This window comes from Dreissena polymorpha, chromosome 2 (genome assembly GCF_020536995.1).
Source record: "Dreissena polymorpha isolate Duluth1 chromosome 2, UMN_Dpol_1.0, whole genome shotgun sequence".
Classification (NCBI taxonomy): domain Eukaryota; kingdom Metazoa; phylum Mollusca; class Bivalvia; order Myida; family Dreissenidae; genus Dreissena; species Dreissena polymorpha.
In genome coordinates, this window is record NC_068356.1 from 27788152 (window position 1) to 27809001 (window position 20850).

Genomic DNA, 20850 nt, shown 5'->3' on the forward strand with positions numbered 1-20850 from the left:
AAAACGGAATGTAATCCGTGCAGATTCGATTTTTTACACAAATAACAGACAGGCGATTTAGAGAGTTTTCTAGCACGGCATTAATTCCTTTGAATATATCGCCATGACAACAAATTTGCAACACAATAAGTTAATTTTGTAGATATTAGGGAAATCCAAATCGGTAAGGTTTAGAGATTTCATCACACCGGCAAAATAAATGCATTTCACAACAGTTTTCCCAATGAAATGCTTGAATGTCTTCTGAAAAAAACATCAATATCACGCTTAACCGAAATATTTTGGATTTTAAACAGTTTTATCATCATATAATTTGCAATTCAATTCGTTATAAACGTCGAATATTTCAGTCGTTGTCAACTTTTTCATAGAGACGCGTTGTGTTATATGTATTGTTTTATACTCTTTCAAAGCATTTATCTCAAACTTACTATCACATGTGATAACTCGTGTATATCATTATTACGCAAGTAAGTGTACTCTGTCTTGATTATCGATTTTCTAAACATCTGCTGTTTCCAGAATAACTTAAGATGGTATAAACTATTAACTTTTTTATAGCAACCATAAGTTTGGAAATACCTATGTGCTCATACTCATATCTGACAATGTTCGTTCTATTTTGTTGTTGCTTTTATTCCTGTATTTATTAATGACAACACGTGATTCCACTGAATATTAATGTTTAATCGCTTAAGAATTGCAACATAACATCACGTTATTCTAACATAAACTCGTCCGTTTTATATAAAAGTGTACCTTTTATATCCCGATACCTATTGCCACTCAAAATATTTTGTATTTCATAACACGTATACAATGACTGGTCGCATATTCATTCAAAGATTTAATGCAATTTATTTATTAGAACACAAATTGGTTTGAATTGTACATCCACCGTCAATAACGTCTTAAAGGCAGACACCATACTTTGAAGCTGATTGAAACATACTTATATTTTCTTAAAAATGTTTTACAAATTATGCAGATTTCAAAAGAGCTTTGGACTAAAACAAAACAACTGTGTCTGCGGGCTTGAGTTCAAAGGCATCCAAGATAAATTGATGAATACACATGTATTTGCTGATATTACATTTGTATCACATAAGTCTCACCATATCAGTATATCACATCAATTATTTATTGCATATTCTGTACTAAACGTGTTGTTAAAATATAGATTCATGGCTTATACTATACCAATCAGTATTGAATATATTTTATATGGTTTTATATCAGTCCATGATTGGAGGAAAGACTACGAAATTGAGCATCGATCATTTCCTGAAATTTTGCTGCCACTAGTTAATTATTCCACCACAAGTGTTGCTGATGCGCTAATGAAAGACATGACGTGCAATCAGTGCATGTTATCTGTTTTGATCAGCTAATCGTGTTTGATGGTGTGACTTGTCCATAAATAACAAAAGGGAAAAAATATTATATGACACAAATCTAATCGATAAAGCCTGCGTTTTTGTTGTAAGTGATGTTTAGCTGTGTCGTGTTAAAACATGAGTGCATATCTTTGAACATTAATAGCTCGCGTAAGTCTATTTGCAAACCACACACAACTCAATCTGTACAGTGCTGTATTGCTCTTAGGTAATTTCTGACAGCCGCGCTCTTTTAAAGTGGAAGCAATTAACCAAACAAAAGAAAGGTGTGAAGTTTTAACTTAATAACCATTTAGATCGACAACAATTACATTTGTTATAATATTGAGTTAACCTGAATCGCAAAACATTGTAATTGTAATTATTTAACATGACATATATATGCGTGGACTTTCGGAATTGTGAAAACATCGTCCTGCATGATTTGCGTCAGTATATGGATGAATAACACTTATAATATCTAAATAGTCTTTCGCACTAAAGGCTTTAGAAAACATGCATTGCTGTTCCAATCGATTTCATCCATACCTGTCTCCGAATAGCGGTAGGATTAATACTTATAATAAAATGGTCTTGATTTTACGATTGCAAAAACTAACCTCATATCAGTATATTCTTCCTTCGTTTAGAAAATTTGATGACTAATGAGAAGCCTAATTTTCTCCAAATCATTAACTTTGAAAGAGTCTTGCTAACAGGCAATACCATATTATTATAAAGTTACAAATCATTTATGTTCGCTGTATAAGAGAATATACTTAGATATAGTTAGACTTAGATAAAGTCTGATCTTAAACAGAAGAGGTCGGAGTATACTTGAACGGTGACATGTGTAATAACCAATACATATACATTATTCGTCATTTGAGTAAATTAGAGTGAAACGTAAATTCATGTGCAATTTTCTTGATTGGTGGTGGTGGATATATCGTGCAAATATTGCAGCTGCTTCAAACCAAACGTATGTTTCAATGTGTGCACGTTTCGCATATTTGGAATGGTGGATGGTCATTGGAGACGTTCCGAGAGCGCTTATGGAATAGGGGGAGGCGAGCTGATTAATCGGACCGTGGCTTCCATGGGCTTGTGTTTTAGAATGGTTTTGTTACATTGTTTTCTTGAATGATTTTGTGTTTAGGCTTACCGTCTGATGTTTATTAATAACATTTCACTATTCGCATGCTACGCATATGCATGTTTAAATATACAAATAACGACGTGTCCTGCATAATTGAGTTAGTATCATTTCAGTTCTTTATATTCGCGAAATTTGTTTCTCATGTATGTGTAGAAAGCCTTGCCAAATACAAACTCTCACTCCTAGTTTATCTGTTATTATTTATAAGGTTTATGTTGATACAGATGATGAGGATTTTATTGTATTTCGAAAATCGAGAGTATAAATTTACTCATTACTGTAAGTTAAGTAAAATGTAAATGCGACATTTATCTACTCGCTCTATTGACCTTTCTACTATAAGGTACGTTTTTATGAGCAAGACTGGCACTATTATGTAGTTAATATGTGGTAAACCGATTTTAACGAATGTGTCTTAAACTGGAAACCCACTATTACACGCTGGAAAATATTTCAGGCAATGCGGAGTTAAACCGATAAAATGATGGTGTTTACAAATGATAATATGCGCTTTTATAGATGTGACGTTTTAGATTAATCCTAGTCTACATTGTAAATGTCCATCAATGTTATTGTATACTGGCATTTCATGCTTCAAACGAGTTCAAAGTGTGTATGACATGATCAAAGTGAGATAATGCTGTGTTTGTCATTGTAACAGGAATTCCAACTATATATACTACCCAATTTTACAATTCAAAACATTCTTGACCTTGAACATACACACATTTTATACTAATTTACGTAATGCGTGGATAAAACAATAATCTATTTATAACTCCGAGTAATTTTTTTGGTATATACGCTTCGTAGGAACATTGTAATTGCTGTATAAACCTTCAAATTTCTCTCTAGAAAATTCCGAAAATCAAATTTGTAATTGCGAAACATGCATGTTAAGAATAAAACAACATTAACTGGTATTTTTTAATGTATGTTTAAGTGCATATTAAGTTTTATGATGCCGTTATTGAAGACATAATCAGAAATGTGGATTTTTATGGTAATATTTCCGGAACACTAATCAATTAACCTTTTTTATTTTAACCTTTTTTATTCTGATGATCGTCTTATTACTGAACAAACAACGCAATGTCACAAAAGGAATGCTGACTATAAGAACCAAATGCACACGCAAGTAAGTGCATATTTACCTAATGTAAAACCCGAAATAAATTGTCGATGATAAGCGTATCTATAATGCAGTTTTGAAATCAATTTAATCAAGATGCTTGTTTAAAACCTAAACTAAAATATCAAATATGTAAACGACAATACTTATGTTCAAAGTCTATAGATACATTTAAATAATAGTAAAATAAATATTATATTTAGTTGTGTTTTGTAAGTCGTTTCATTAAAGAAAGGAAGGAATTATTACCCGAAGATTGTGTTTAATAAATCACCATGACAACAAATAGGCGTCACAATAATTACATTTGCAGAGGTCATGGAAAACCAAGATGCATTAAGTGCCTTGTCTAAAGCAGGCGGAAATCCTAGAGTTGCAACTGATTAGAAGTTAAAATTACGCTATCCTCAACTGAAAACGCAGAAGTCGCAGTGATAATGAGTAAGAAAAAGTAGAAAAAATATTTCACAACGTTTATCTATCCGAGAGGAAAAATAATTCTGCGATTTATATGACTTATTGGACGTAAACTACTGTCGATAATGCTTAAGTATTTTTCATTACCATGCTGTCTAAACAAATATAAAAAACAACACTTAAAAGGTGGTAGTTCCCCATGTCAGTTTGTATTTAGATTTTATGGATTTAGTACAAGAGCCTATCCAAATTAAGTTAGTTTTTTTCGTAGTTAATGGTATGTCTAGAGTAGTAGTAGAGTGGATATTGAAATTGCAATTCTAAGGTACAATCTTATTTCACAATTTGCATCGTACTTGTATTTCGAGTTCAATTGTATAAAACAAACAAAATATTTTTTATTGAAATACTGTTATATTTAATTGATTAGTTACACAATATCGAGAGTCAATAAAACAGTTTACATCAGAGAAGTTACTGCACAATTAGTCATGTTAAATAATAAAGCATACGTACTCTTTTTATCGAAAATAGTGTAATTATGCTAGACGCTTTAAATAAACTTTCAAACCATCAGAACACCTTTTTCACCAATTTTACTCAATTGAAGTTATTAACTGTTGTAGATTGAATAACACCTGCTAAACAAGGTTTAATTAATATGTTGTTATTAAGTATTCTTCTTTATGCATAATAAAAGAAGTATTAATATACGTGTACCATGTTTAGAAAAAACTCTCATGTTGTATGTATTGTACTCCATTTATAACTGCTTTATGGGTTGAAGTCACTTAAAGAATGTAGTACAATATGACAAAATGCTTATATACATTTTAATTTCCATTAATTAAAAGTTCATTCATCATGTTCGCATAAACTGTAAAATAAACCACCATGAATTGTAATATGCAGACGCGCATATCATACGAGTACGTAGTAACTAACCTCTAAGTCTCGTATTGCCATCATTAAGTGTGTGTCTAGTAATGTATGCTAAGTAAAAACCTTTGTTGTTGTTTATACACATTTAGCAATCTTATCGCAACATACAATTCATTAAAGTCTCCTTACATGTTGTCAATTATAAAAAATGTCAGCAATATGTGTACTACTTTATTCGAACTGGTTATTTAACAACTACATGTATATGCAGTTAAATCTCCAACAGTTATTGTTACACATTCAACCGGTATTGTGAGTATAAATTGCCTTTTAATAAGTGGAAATTTGCGAAATTATATTGGAAGACGATGGTTCCGATTTTATTCACCTAATTTAAAACATTCGTTATCAAACACCATTCTCGACTATAAGTTAACATTTATCTCTCATAAATATGTACACTGCTGCCACGTGAATTTGAATTTGTGTTACTAGGTGTCCATTAAACCAAACAGAGAACAACATGGTATTTGGAACTCTTATGTTGGTATGTTGATGTGCATTATGAAAAACAACGAGGATCGACAACTCTGATAAATTTATTTAGCGATACATACTGCATCATACATGTTTTAACCACAACCTAATTAAGGTTAAGACATTAACAGCAGATGGTAAATTGAAATATTATATACATAATTAACATGTTAGAATGTGTGTACAATTTATATGAACGCACTTTTTATCACGTAAGTTGTATTTACCTGAGACGTTGGTAGTAATATCACTTAATGGCCTATTTAATAATTTATTACCAATCAATCATCTTGAATTGCTGTATTTTAATATGCAAAACAATAGTATTAATGCGTGCTTAAAATTCAGTTGAAAACAATATGCACATATATATTCTTGATTTTTTTATGTTTCATTTTTGGACTTGAATGTTTTTCGTTTTCCTCCACCTACCCTCACGGAGCAAAAACGAAGCTAATTCGATCCAATTAAACTAATAAATTTATAAATCCAGTTTTTTTCGTTGATAAAGCTCTATTAAAGTAAGATATTTTACACTTTTTCATATATTCCACATGAGGCAGACATGTCTTTACAGTGAACTCCTGAGTCCTGACTAGGGCTGTCACGATACGCCGTGAGCGTACCGCGGTATATCGTGGTACGGCAACACTGTATCGCGGTACGTACCGCGGTATTTTACAGAATATGTATCTGTGAAGAAAACAGCAGAATAACAAGTTTTACAAACTTTATTAAACTCAATAATCAGAAAACAATAAAACTGTAAAAGAAACTGTAATAAACTTGATAGAAGTAGTCATACTCTCTATCGAAAAAACACTCTTTTGAAAACACATTTTTATGACTAGAATGTTAAGATAACGCTATAAATTATAATGAAGAACAATGATGATTTAACTTTAAACTGTCCATATGTTATCATCACATAACCTAAGAAAATGGACAGAAATTATCACAAATCACAGTTCTTTTTACAAAATAACAGCATGTCAACCAATTCTGGAGCCAAGGACGCCCTTTGGGCAGTTACAATATCACCGGCTGAGCTGAACACGCGTTCAGCTGGCACAGATGTTGCTGGTATGCACAGGCGTTGTTTTGCGACAGAGGCAAGTAATGGGAACTGGATACAGTTTTTCTTCCACCAGTCTAATGCGTTGCTTTCTATGCTTATCTGATTCATTAGCTTATATTGTTTTATTTCTTCTTCGATTTTCTCCTGCAAGGACATGGGCTTGGCGGCTGTGGCCTCTTCAACATTCTCAAAGTCAAATATAGCTGCAAGACCAACTTTCTTTGAGGAGTCTGAGGACCGCTGACATTTGGCTGCATTCTCTGAAATATGAAATGTTATAATAAACAAATATATACCAGTTCTTAAAATTATAAAGTATGATTTGCAACATTTTTTTTACTTTATAAAAGCAGGCATAAGTTAACAGGTTAATATATAAAAAAATCACCTTAAATTTTTGGGTTGAATAAAGTACATTTGACATTTTACTGTAACTGCTGCATAGTGCACTTGTTGTTTATACCTTCATCAGATGTCTCAGTAGGAGATGGTGATTGGCTGGTATTTGGCCTCTCGGGAAGCACAGGATGTGGAGGAATATGTTGTCCAGGGGTAGGAGCCTGGGTGTCAGCTTGAACGTGTACCTGAAACAATCGGATTTTCTTTTCATTGCTAGAGCTTTTTGTTGTATACATTTCTTTGATGCATCAATGCTGATAAAAATATTTTGCTCTGTTTTATCACTTTACTTAATACTGACTTCCCTTTATAAAATGTGTTCTAATATTATAATCAATATTATCATTTATCCGGCATTATTATTTTCACTATTTATCATGCGAAATAGTAATAGCAGAAGCAGTAATGCAGTATGTTTTGTTTTGTAGCTTTGTAACCCCTACCTTTCCATCCCCAGATTGTAACAACAGCGCCAAGCGATGGTAGGTGTTCTCCATAGCCTCTGGTGTCAAGTAAGTGGTCTTGAAACGTGGATCCAGAAGAGTGCACTCAGACAGGAAATTCTGAAGCTCCTCACTGGTGTACCTGCAGAATGATAACAATACTTTTCTGGTTGCTCACAATTCATGCAGACATGTTTTAAAATTATCATTCTCTTTTTACTGATAACTAATTTGATCAATTTTTATTTATAGTTTTTCAGTTTACATTCTATTAATTTATCACAAAATAAAAATTTGATAATTGTTAATTGTAAAGCAATAACCAAATTATTTTGAAATTAACATAAAAATGGTTTAAATATAGTATAAAGTTGTTTTCATTTTATGGTACCTAGTGTTCAAGTCACTTAGGACGGCCTCCTTGATAGATCGTGACATAGGGGAGTCTGTGCCTATCAATGCCATATTCTGTTGGACTTTCTGTATGAGCGGAATGATAGCTGAAACTGTTGGCATACTCTCTGTGCAGACTGCTTCTGTTATTGCCTTCAACGGATACAGGCATTTCACTATGTCCTCTGCCAGTTTTGTGTCTGCTTCATTCAACATGCTTGTCTCATGGTCTATGTGGCGACTTATTTCTGGTGACAAAAGTGTTGCATAAACAGCAGGCTGCAACTTGAGGTACCGTTCCAACATGTCAGCGGCAGAGTTCCAGCGTGTAGGAACATCGCAGGTCAACTTTAAGTTTTTCATACCTAAAAGATTGGTTTTTGCTGACAGTACTGCTGCTGCTGTAGTACTACGGTGAAAATACCCGACAAGTTTCCGAACACGCCCTAGTATCCTTGAGACGGAAGTAATCTTCAGGGCTTTCTGCGCACCAAGATTGAGTGTATGAGCGAAGCAACCAATGTGTGGTTGGCTGCCAAGTTCCCTAGCCGCAACTGTCATATTTGCTGCATTGTCAGAAACTAGTGGGGGGTTGGGGGTAGTGATGCACCACTCTGATATGGCATCTCTCACAACATTTGCAATGTTTAGACCAGTGTGGCTCTCTGGCATACTGCGTGTTTGAAGAACAAAGTTCTCAAGTTTCCACTCTGGTGTAATGTGGGCAGATGTGACGGTGATATATGACATATGAGCTCGGCTGGTCCATCCATCTGTGGTTAATGCAACTGTCTTGGCATTGGAGAGACTAGACTTAACTCGGACTGCTGTCTCTTGATACATATTTGGAATCAATGTTTGGGAAAAGTATGTTCGACCTGGGATTGTGTACCGAGGATCCAAAGTCATAATCATCTTTTTGAACCCTGTTCCTTCGACAACAGATACTGGTCGTATGTCATCAATTATATATTTGCCAATAGATCTAGTGATGCACATGGCTCTGTCGGAATTAAAGGGATATTTAGAACCAAACATACCATCAAGGGTTTTTTGCTTTTTAACCACATGTTTTGTCTCATCCTCTTCATCTGTTGCCTTTGACGTACTGGATTTAGTAGCCCTGCTGAGATTCGGATGACGGCGATCGATGTGGGTTCTCAGATTTGAGGTACCTCCACCACTCATTTTAACGTCCAGATTGCAGTGGCTACAGACGGCAACATTATCAACTAATTGATTTATCTTTGTATTGAGTTTCAGGCCAAAATGTTTCCAAATGTCACTTTTTGCTTTCTTGTTTTTTACAATTTTAAACTCATTGTTATTGTTATTCGCGTCTTTTATGTCCGCCATGTTGTTTACAATAGATGTGACTACGATCTGTGTAAATCGAACGCTTAAAGGACATGTTTAAAATGCGGAGTCAGCGGGCCCAGTATTGAAAATCCGTAGCGTTCTGACTTTTCCTCGACTTATTCAGAATCTTAAGATAACATGATTCGGAAGTGCCATGCTTTGAACGATCGATATACTAAAGAAAGAAAATAAGAAATAGAATAAACATCTTTTTGATAATTATGAACTTATTTGCAAAGGAAATCGGTCCCAAATTCCAAAAAGGTTTGGACCCATACATCGCCGTATTTTAAACGTGAAAGTAAAACATCTACAAGTGGAAGCGCTTGCTTGACCTGGATATTAACGGATTATTTATTAAGCCCTTTTGAATCACTTCTACAGTTTTCAAAACGATATCTATATCAAAATAATTATGTTATGTATTTATATCTGTGCTCATATAATATTAAAAAACCGGTGCGCAACGCTGTACCGCGGTGCGATTTTTTTCACGACATGCACCGCGATATACCGGTATACCGGTGAATCGTGACAGCCCTAAGTAAAAGTAATTTCAGTATGAATGAAAAAATCAACAAGGCAATGTTGATGTGTGTAAGATCATGCACTCATAAATAATGTGTGTGATAATTATTCCTCATACGTTCGTTATCTGCAATCTGTCAGCCTTGCCTGACATCTGCCATCCAGGATTTGCGCCACTGTCACTTGACAACCTGTTGACATCTTGTTCGAGGCTCCATTAATTTGGTATCGAAGTCAGTCAGGACTAGTTGTAAATAATTATTCAATTTTATCTCAATTATTTAAGGTAAGAATGTTAGTAAGAACAGTCCTTTCTTACTTGCAGATTAAGCCATGCTGCGTAACAAAGTCTCTTTTTCTCCAACAGATACCTCTGCCTGCAGAATCGTAGACTTTTGATATACATGAACACGCGAAAACTATATAGAAATTAAAGGATTGATTTTAAACTTCTATTTTTGCATACATGGCTTTATATTACAAAAGAGCCAGTGCATGTGTGATGGTATAAAACTAATTGTTCTAACAATAAAATTGCTTTTTAATATATATACTGTTCTATAATATATAATGTTGGTGTTGTGAAAGTTAACTTGATATAATAAATTGTTTATATAACGAGGATTTTACCTATACGATAATACTTATAAAAACGACACATTTAATCAGCTTATAACGCTTATATTTCCAGGAGAGGACATCGAAAATACTTTTGAGGCAAGATTATTTGCAGTTGAAGGAATATATTTTATTTTATTTTAAATAATTTGAAAATATCCATCATTGATTGATGCTGTTATAAGTCCATCTGTTATATTTACCATCACTTCAGCTGCTGTTTGATTATTCGGTAGACTGCCCTTTCCAAAACTGCGTTTTAAAAGTAACATTTTATATGGCAGCCGCCCGGGGATGTTAAGGAGATTAGAAGGGTCGGTGTCAAGGCAGATTTGAGGAAACATCAGTATGGTCATGATTGAATGGATAGACTTTTAATCCGGTATAGTAAAATGTATTTACTACGTCTTCCACTCGATGCTCCGAGAATAGCGGTCACTTGTCGACAACGGTCACTTTGGCCATTTCCCTTTACTCACCGCCTTCCTCAGTTTTAACTGTACAAAGTTGGCTTCTTCTTTGCAAGGAACTCTTCTTTCTGGGCATTATCAAATTGAGAACAGCGAAAGAACTTGGACTGTAGAAGATCTGCAACATTTATACGTGGCAAGCTGCGTTTCCGACAAGGCCTAGTCGTGATTGAACAGTGCTATGGAAGTGGAGTTCCCGTTTACGATCGTGCTCAACACGTGATCATCATCGCTCCAGACGCGAAATGCCGCTGCTAGCCATGGTAACCTTACATGCAAATGAAAATGGCTCGTCGTGGTTAGGTATTGTTTCAGCAGTAGAACAGTCGCCAAAGGCCAGATCGAGTACAAAGCACGTCCAGTCAAGCCAACATTGACTAGAAATTACCACTAACGATCACGTCCGCCAGATTAAATAAAATGTACGTGATAAAGCAGTTATGCGATGTGTGACCGGGCCTCAACGGGGTTATACCTTAACATTTAAATCTTAGTATTAAAACTATCCAATAATTAATTGCGTTTAAATAAAAAAAAACTCTTTAACTATACTGTAAATATTGAATAAAGCACGCACAATTTTGTGTACATCTATGCTATCAGTTTTGTGTTTAACCCTAAACCCCATAAAAGGCTCTAGTTTTATATGGATTTATTTCGTATATCAGAAGCGATATTAACTTATTTATACACAGACTTCCTATATGTAACAGACGTAGAAACAGATTCCACGCCTGATACTGTATGAGTAAACTGGTTTCCCAAATATATTTAAAGAATGCTCTTTAAAAAGGACGAAAAATGGCGTCCTTTGTGTTTTTAGGAATGACTGTATTGATATACCGAACATGTCCATTCCTACTGTCCCCAATAAAAAATGTATTCTACAAAATGTTCGAGTGTTATATTGCTCGTATACATGTCTTCAGTTAAGATAATAGAATAAAATCAGAATTCGAACACTTATAAAATCATTCTTTACTTATAATTAAACCATTAATTATAATGTAAACCTATATTGTGTGTAGCCAACAGTTAATTATATCTGTCGTTTGAACAAAATATCGCACTCGTTTTAAGACAACGTTGTACCTGATTGTATATTGGATCAATAGTGATCACAACCATATACGAATATACAGAATTATCAATCTTAGCAGATACTTAAAGAACTCGGTTTTATTTAATAAATACTTTTTAGATTGTTTCCATTATGTTGGTTATGTTATTTCCATACATTTATAAATGACCTCTCATAGTTGCAACATTTGATTGCAAAAATTAAATTGAACTTAAGTGTATTTGAACATAATATAATATAATAAAGATATACACATATGAAAATATGCAAATGAATTGTCCATGTATCAAGTTCGTATGTCTTGTGTTCATGTTGTTGCTTATGATGTTGCTGTTGTTGTTGGGGTTGCCATCGCTTAGCGCATTTGATGTGCGTATACATCAACAAAAATTAAAAACGATAATTTTAATATTTAATTACTAAAATCAATGAACTTGATCGTGTTTTTATGCCCCCGGATCGATAGATAGATCGGGGGTATATTGTTTTTGGCCTGTCTGTCTGTCTTTCTTTCTGTCTGTCATTCTGTCCCAAAACTTTAACCTTACAGTAAAGTTTTGCAATAACTTTTGAGATATTGAACATAGCAACTTCATATTTGGCAGGCATGTGTATCTCATAGAGCTGCACATTTTAAGTGGTTAAAGGTCAAGGTCAAGGTCATCCTTCAAGGTCAAAGGTAAAAAACCCACTAAAACTTTACCTTACAGTCAAGTTTTGCAATAACTTTTGAAATATTGAACATAGCAACGTCATATTTGACATGCATGTGTATCTCATGGAGCTGCACATTTTGAGTGGTACAAGGTTAAGGTCATCCTTCAAGGTCAAAGGTAAAAAAAAGCGGCGCATTAGGGGGCATTGTGTTCCTGACAAACACATCTCTTGTTTATTAAAAAAAATGGATCAAGTTAATATGCACGTTAAGTCAAACTTTGGCCAATGTGAATACCTGTATCACAATTATGTAATCCGCAGGTCACATACATTTGACAGATCGTTATAGCGGTATAAAAAAGAGAGCATGAACGTTAGACATCGTTTCGTTATAAACTGAAGCGAGCATTGACGTTATTGCAAACAACAAGAGGCCGCAATACTGCTTTGGCTATTTTTATAGAAAAATTAGTATAAAATGTCAAGCAATATTATAACTGTTCAATATAATTGGCAATTACATTTCACAAACTTTGATTTTAGAAAGAACATGAGATAGCTAGGTCATCCGTCGATCTACGTAATATATCATCAGGATTACCTGTATTTATAAATTAAATACTTTCCAGACTGGTAAAAACCTGCTACTTAACGAAACGATTAATCACACTTATTTTAGGTCACGGTTATTCCAATTAAAAGAAGCAGTATAACCTTATTCTAAAAGAATGACGCGCACTCACAATCAATCAATATATTATTGTGTTAAGTTATTTTGGGCTACTAGTAATCCTTGATCAAATATCAACTGCGCTGATATCAATACTACATGTGTGTAAATAGCAGACGTCCAATCAGAGCATATAATGCATAAGAAGTGCTACATGGTTTCCCGCATTTCTCTGCAAACAGATATATCAATTAACAAGTATGTTTAATGGAAGATTTTTCGCTTGAATTGCATAACTGGCGAAGTCACTTGGTTTTCTGAAAAAATGTATGCCATTAAAGGCCAGGGTTTTCCATGCAAAATTTTATAAAAATCAGATCAAACTAATTGTTCTAGTATTTTCATGGTGCTATATATACCAAAGGCAGATTTTTCACATCGTAGAAGTCGATTAACGTTTGTGTGATTAAAACTTCGCGTGAGGGAATGGAAGACGTTTTGAACAAGAACAAAAATTACACACCTGAAAACATTTTGGAAAAAGATGACACTCGTGAAAGTACAATTATAGACGATACAATGGTTTCCAATTTTGATTTTTCGGCTATCATGGATGATAGATATGACTTTTCTCACATTAAGAGAGGCTACATGGCAATAATTGTGAACGATTCATTTAAAAACGGACGCAAGAGGAAAGGATCGGACGTTGACATGATTAACCTAATGGGTGTTGCTAACAAACTGGGATTGTCTCCAGTGACAAAGAAAAATGTTACTAAAACTCAGATGATGCAGTTTTTACTTGACCTGCAGATGTTGGACTTTTCTGAGTGCGATACCTTTGCGTTTGCAATAAGCACCCATGGGGTTGAAACACCAAATCCACGAAAGGGTGGGGCGCTGGATCATGCTCTTGTCTGCACGGATGATGAGCTGATTTATACGAGCACTATTACGGAGATGTTCAGCAATGGAAATTGTCCGTCATTATGCAATAAACCCAAGATGTTCTTCATCGAAGCATCGAAGAAGAATATTGAAGAGGAAACCGTCTCACTACATTGTGAGATTGATCAACTAGTATTCTATGCTTCACCACCCGGTACGAGCGCATTGAGGAACGAAGCAGAAGGCTCTTGTATGATAAGCGATTTGCACAGCCTCATTTGTAGGCAGGATACAAGCAGACCGTTCGACATGCTGAAAATGCTCACAAAGGTCATCGCCAAAACATGTCAAAGGTCAAGCCAGAGTCGCCCCGATCTAGCGTTGGGAGACAAGAAGGCTGTTCCAGTGATAAAACATAAAATGACCAGAGATTTGGTCATGGAACCGAAATCTGCACTTCTGTTGGATTATGAAAAGGAAGAGTAATTAATTTTCATTCGACACAACCTGTCTAACAAAAATTCAATAATTTACTTTAAATGTTACAGCAATACTATATAAACTCGTATAGACGCTTCCAAAACCGTATATCAAGGCGTTCGAGCGGCGGGATCATCGTGTCTAGAGACAGTATACGCAAAGTAGTTTTTTAGTAAGAATTAACATAAACTATTAGTAAGAATTAACATAGACTATTACTATGGCTTAAAATAGATAAAACACATGCCAATATTGAATATGGTATTTATTTAGCTGTAATGTATATTCCACATGAGAATTCACGAACGCATGATATGTATGATGTAAACATGTTTTGACTGTTAGAATCCGATATTTATTTTTTAATAGTAAAGAAAAAGTATTCATCACTGGGGACGCACATGAAAGAACTGGTCATAAAGTTGATTTTATAGGCAATGACAGAAGCTTAGGTGATTTTGATTTATTTGAAATAGATACTTCAGTTCAGAGGGCAGCACGTGACCCTAGTAAAAATAGATTTGATAACTATTTGCTAGACGTATGTACATCTAATATTTAAGAATTGTAAACAGTAGACTATTTCGACGTAAAGCAGATGGCAAAATAACTTGTTTGTATACCCATAAAAGGGAAAGTACAGCAGGCTATTTGTTATCAGTAAAACACTTTCACTATTAAACCGATTTTAAGGTGCACGATTTCGCGGAATTCTCAAATCATGCCCCAGAGACTTTTGCTCTGACCACGAACAACCCGGTTACTAACTGTTAAAATAATCAGCGCGTATACGTTAAATGGAAATCAGAGTACAGCGATTATTTCGTGCACGACATATTCAACGGTGCTCAAAAACAAGAACACAATTTACAATTAAGTATTTACTCGCGCTGCAATCCGAATTTATAAGTCTCTGAGTTCACTGATTTCCTAAATAAACGAGGTGAAAACGAAGCATGCAAACGAAAACGGACATAATATACTCAAACAGTTTACCAGTATAATTCAAATAGGAATATGCATACACGAACAACCATGCTGACAGTAAGGAAAGAATATAAATATTTATGTCGGAAAATAAATTCTAAGTTTGACAGAAAACAGGGTGCAAAATCAAATGACATGAGTCTCAAAAAGCATCGCGAATTCTGGAAATTATTCAAACCAAAAACGGTATCATCAAAAGCGGATAATATATAGCTGCACACATTCTATAAATATTCAAATACTTAAGCTTCTGAGGCTAACATTAATCTAAACAACAACTAAAGTGACAGTAATTTACGGCAGTTTGATAATATAGAAAATCCAATCAGCTCTTATCCGGATCTAGACAAAGCCATTCCGAAGAAGTAATAAGTAAATCTACAAGGCTTTTACAGATTAAATGGCAGCCTCAAACGATAATATTATTTATGAATACTTCAAAGAAACAGCGCATATTTTAGTCAAACCATTAGAACTAGTATTTATTTATATCTTAGATACGAACATTTCCAAACCGCTGGTCAGCGGGAGTTATTATTCCATTACATACACGGAGCGATTCAAGTAACTTAAGAGGCATCACGTTTTTAAGCTGTTATGGGAAACTATTTACAGGTGTGATAAACGAAGGCTTAAAATCTTGGGCGGAGACCCATGGCATTCTTACAGACGCTCAGTTCGGGTTCAAACCCAGTTGCAGAACTGTCGATGCAATTTTCATTCTAAATCATTTAATAGAAAAGCAAATACATACATAGTAAAACCAATTTTTGTCTGCTGCTTTGTCGATTACCGTAAGGCCTACGACCTTAAAAGTCGCGGACAGTTTTTGCATAAAATGATTCTATCGGGAATCCGGCAAGTTAATTTCAGTTATTATTAATATCCGCTCTATGTATAGCGAGGTCAAACTTTAAGTACAACTAAACGTCTCACTTATGGACCTTTTTAGTAGCAATGTCGTTCTAAAACAAGGCGAAATAACTTCGCCGATCGTGTTTTCGTTATTTATTAATGAATTAATGATATAGAATTTAATTTGCAAAAATGGAAAAAACGCCGGAAAACGTTAGATAAATTGTTTATTTATCTCCTCCTTTTTGCGGATGAAGTTGTCATTTTCTAAGAAACTAAAGGACTCAATGAATCGTTGAATAATTTAGAATCGTATTGCGATAAACGGAATTTAACTGTAAATATTGACAAAACAAAAATACAGATTTTTCGAAAAGGGGCGCGCTAAGCAAAAAATACAATTAGGACATACAAAGAAAAAGATATTGAAATAGTTTTAACTATTTTAACTACCTTGGTATTGTTATGTCAAGTCAGGGCTCATTTATACCTGCCACGAATACACTTTATGGCAAAGCTACAAGGGCAATGAATTCTCTTTTTGTATTATAAAAGATGTGGAAGTGCTAATAAATGTTATTTTTAAGCTGTTAGATGTATATGTCTTGTCAATCCTTCATTAAAATTGCGAAGTATGGAGATTTATTGCGGCAACTAATATGGAACGTATTCATAGAAAGTTCTGTAAAAGACTGATAAATGTAAAACTGTCAACAAATTCAATGTCACTCAATGCTGAAGCTGGTCGAATTCCTTTACACATTGGTAGATACCTAAGAATTGTTATTATTTTTTTAAACTTCATCAAAAGAAACAAACAAATTCTATCCTTCCTACTGTAATTAAAATGCACAGATTAGAAAATGAAACACAACAAAACACAGGTAATTGGTCCTTTAAAGCTCGCAAAATTTTAAACCAAACATGATTTACAGCTGTATGGCTGTTTCCTGAGTAAGTTATAACTGAAAGTTGTATTCCTTTGTTAAAGACTAGACTCAGATATCAGTATGTATCTGAGTGGATAATTAATGTTGATTCATCAACGTTATTACTATTTTATTAAGAACTTAAATATGTATTTGAAAGATATGTGTATTTAGATGTCATTAAAAATAAAAATAAACATAGAAACATCATTGCTAAAATACGTACATCGTCACATAATTTGTTAATTGAAACTGGCAGACAATATAACATTATCAGAAATGAAAGAATATGTACTTTATGTAGTTTTAACTATTTAGAAGACGAATATCACTTAATACAAACATTTCCATTTTATTTAGAAGAAAGATCCAAATACATATCGAAACACTATTAAATAAGACCAAGTATGCATACATTTTGGAAACTCTTAATTTGTAATGATAAAAATACTCTGTAGCAATTTACTGTATTACATGATTTAAGAAAAGAAATAATTGTATTTTCGTATACTCAATATCTATTATTGAAATTTATTTAAAGTTTAATATGAAATTAATGTATTGAGTTTTTGTCTGTCAACGTCGATTTCTGTTAATATGTACAGTTAATTATGAAATTATTTTGAAATGCATGTGATTTGTTTGCCTGTTTCCACTGCTTTTGTTAATATATAGTGAAATACTCAATTAAGTGTTTATATAAACACACAACACTCTCACGCAAATTTTATTATTATCTTTATTACTTTTTTTTCACGCATGTATACGTGTTTTATATTGATCACGATGAGCTGTAAAATGCCTAAGCGAATGCAATATTAGTTCTGTTCTGTCATAAGTTTTCCATACGTGTACTTATGCTTAATATATCGTTTTTTGATGTACCGATGAGGTTGAAATGTTCGATAAATTGTAAATGTATACTTTGTATAAGGTATTTGTAAATTATGAATAATATAAATCAATTAATTATATTTTTAATCATATCTTGAATTCAGTTCTGGTTTATTTTATTTTACTTAATGATGTATGCGAACATGCGCCACCATACATTGATGTTGTAGTGTCTGTCTGTTTGTATTCTGTTCATAACATGCTTCTGCAGTAGCCTGTCTATGTAAATAAATTATCACAACATTAAACGATGTGAGTTTTCTACTATATCTAAACATTCGTTTCGCGTTATCTTGTCACATTGATGCTAAAAGATGTGCTTAAAATATCCCATTTCTTGCAACACCAATACAGAACGTTCTAGCATTTTTTATTTACGATAACCCATAGAAAATGCCTAAGGTAACCCTTCAACGTACAGAGATCTTACGTTCGGCTTATCTGTTCAATCCAGGTTTTAACCTTAATTGACCTTACTCAACAGCGAATAAAATGCGTGTATACTAAGAAACTGTGTTATTACATTTAACAAATATTTTCTCTTTTTTTGTATAATCTGCGCACGTATATTATATTTCTCTATTGCTCCCTACCCTGTTTAAATCACAATTATAATTTATATTACCAGTACATGCTTTTATATTGAATTTCAAACACTATTTAATATTAATAATTGCAGCACAAACATTGTTATACATTCCTTATGGCGAATATCAAGGTCAGTACGTGGTAAGCCTGACTTGAAATCGTCCCAGAATAGGCACCGACATTTGACTGTTCGCTTTTTATAACATATTTTGATATTATGTTTTTTTGAAAATCGTATCGTGGTTAGAATTTTCGTTTGAACCATGAAAGAGCTATAAATATGTCATCTAATTGTGTAGACAGAAACTGCGTCTGAATGAAATACTAATGTACCATATAGTGACAAGCAAACTGATGTTTAATAAGTAATTTTCCCTTTGATGATACTGTAAAGGTATGCATATTTTATTTAATATACATATACACATGTGTGCAGTTGTAACTTGTACATATATGTAATAGATATGTCATATATGTATTGTATTCTAAAAATGTCAGCATACATGAATCATGATGAATGTTAATAAATGCAAATGAAATGTGGTGTGTACTATGTATTGATTTGTAATATGTATTAACATTAATTAAAAATTGTAAAGACAAATGTGAAATTCACTGCTTACGAAACAGTTCATGCGGTTGATTAGCGACTTTCAACTGCAAAAACGTAACTGCAATAAAATCTTTGTTTTGAATTTAATTATTTAGAAAAGTAACTTTGTAAACGTTATTTTCAAAATCAAAATATACATATTTGTTGATTACTACGTTATGAGTGTTTTAATAGCAATTCTCATTGTCTTAACGATGTGTTACATGTTTGTTCCGGAAGGAAGAAGTCACACCGTTAAGGACGTACGTACATCAATTTTCTACGACAAATAATAACTCATGGGAGGTAATTAAGTAAGAGTTGTCGTTGTCTCCCCTGCCTTGATCGAAATGCACTTTGTTTACCATCAATGGGTCAGGAGATTGTCCATGTTTGTGGATTTTTTTACGTTGGTTGTATACAGAGTTAATAACAATATATTCGAGTATATTAAGTACTAGTTTTACCGCATTATTCAAATTGTTACAATAGTATTATTTAACGACACATTGTCTTCGACTGTATACCTACTAACCTAGTTGGTGTGTTGTTTTTTTAGACTTAGGCGATTTCATAATATCGACATATTTAAGTAAATATTATGCAAGTGTATTAAGAAGTAATTACTTGTATATGCTATGATTTTCATCAACATAGATTTATATTGATATATACACAATACCAGCATATATAGGATGAAGCTACTGTGTTATTCCTTTGATCATTAAGCAGGAAAACAAGACCTATATTCAGTAACGAGATGCCTAGCTACTCGATCACTTTATCTTTACTACGTGATAATTTCGATACGTGACAGATCAGTGCTCTTTTGGATTACCCTCCCTTTCAGAAATAATCATATATTGCAATCAATTAATACCAATAAATAAATTAACTTTCAGATGTAAGTTGCGGTATGGCCGTTTTTGGAAAAAAATCAACACAATTATATGCGTTACATATAAGTTTGAAAGTATATAGGCAGGGTTGGGAAACCATTTTAATTTATTAACGTCCCGATATTTCAAAAGGCCGAATGTTCCAAGACCACAGTCATGTGGACATATAATCAGATTAACAGTGTTCGTTATTAAATTTAACGAAGTGATCTCTTGTTTACCTTTGAGAGCCAATCACACCGAACGGCATTTCCAGAGCGTTCCAAAATTATCTCAGAGCGCCGTTTGATTGCAGCAAAGTATGTAACAACATTTAAATTAATTTGCTATGGCGCTCACACGTCGTCCTTGCAACGCCCTTGATGCGTCTTCATGGCGTTCTTTACAGCCTTCATCGCTGTGTCTTTTCAGCATTCAACTGTCAAAACAAAAACAAATGTGCTACAGCGCTTATACAATTCGCTCATAGTGACCGCTTACGCCCTTAAGTCGTTGTTCAGTCGACGTAAAAACGCCGGCAACATCGAGTTCATACT

General features: G+C 33.7%; 2 protein-coding genes across 2 annotated transcripts; one reads left to right on the forward strand and one right to left on the reverse strand.

Moving 5' to 3' along the window:
* Positions 1–6458: 6458 nt before the first annotated feature.
* Positions 6459–9060, reverse strand: LOC127869623 (E3 SUMO-protein ligase ZBED1-like). The gene is made up of 4 exons (XM_052412280.1): positions 7815–9060; positions 7424–7565; positions 7045–7165; positions 6459–6841 (listed from the first exon to the last, which is right to left on the reverse strand). The coding sequence occupies exons 1-4, from the start codon at positions 9002–9004 to the stop codon at positions 6459–6461; spliced, it is 1836 nt and encodes a 611-aa protein (XP_052268240.1). The 5' UTR covers positions 9005–9060.
* A 4640-nt stretch (positions 9061–13700) lies between these two features.
* Positions 13701–15453, forward strand: LOC127866357 (caspase-1-like). The gene has a single exon (XM_052406837.1). It carries the CDS (start codon positions 13779–13781, stop codon positions 14574–14576), a length of 798 nt encoding a protein of 265 aa, XP_052262797.1. The 5' UTR covers positions 13701–13778; the 3' UTR covers positions 14577–15453.
* The last annotated feature ends 5397 nt before the right edge of the window (positions 15454–20850 follow it).

Bases quoted from the DNA above. Each gene is read 5' to 3' on its own strand.
- LOC127866357 (XM_052406837.1), top strand. From the start codon at position 13,779: ATGGTTTCCAATTTTGATTTTTCGGCTATCATGGATGATAGATATGAC.
- LOC127869623 (XM_052412280.1), bottom strand. From the start codon at position 9,004: ATGAGTGGTGGAGGTACCTCAAATCTGAGAACCCACATCGATCGCCGT. The intron at 7,566-7,814 runs GTACCATAAAAT...ATCATTCTGCAG, and splicing joins CTAAGTGACTTGAACACTAG to GTACACCAGTGAGGAGCTTC. The intron at 7,166-7,423 runs GTAGGGGTTACA...CGATTGTTTCAG, and splicing joins TACAATCTGGGGATGGAAAG to GTACACGTTCAAGCTGACAC.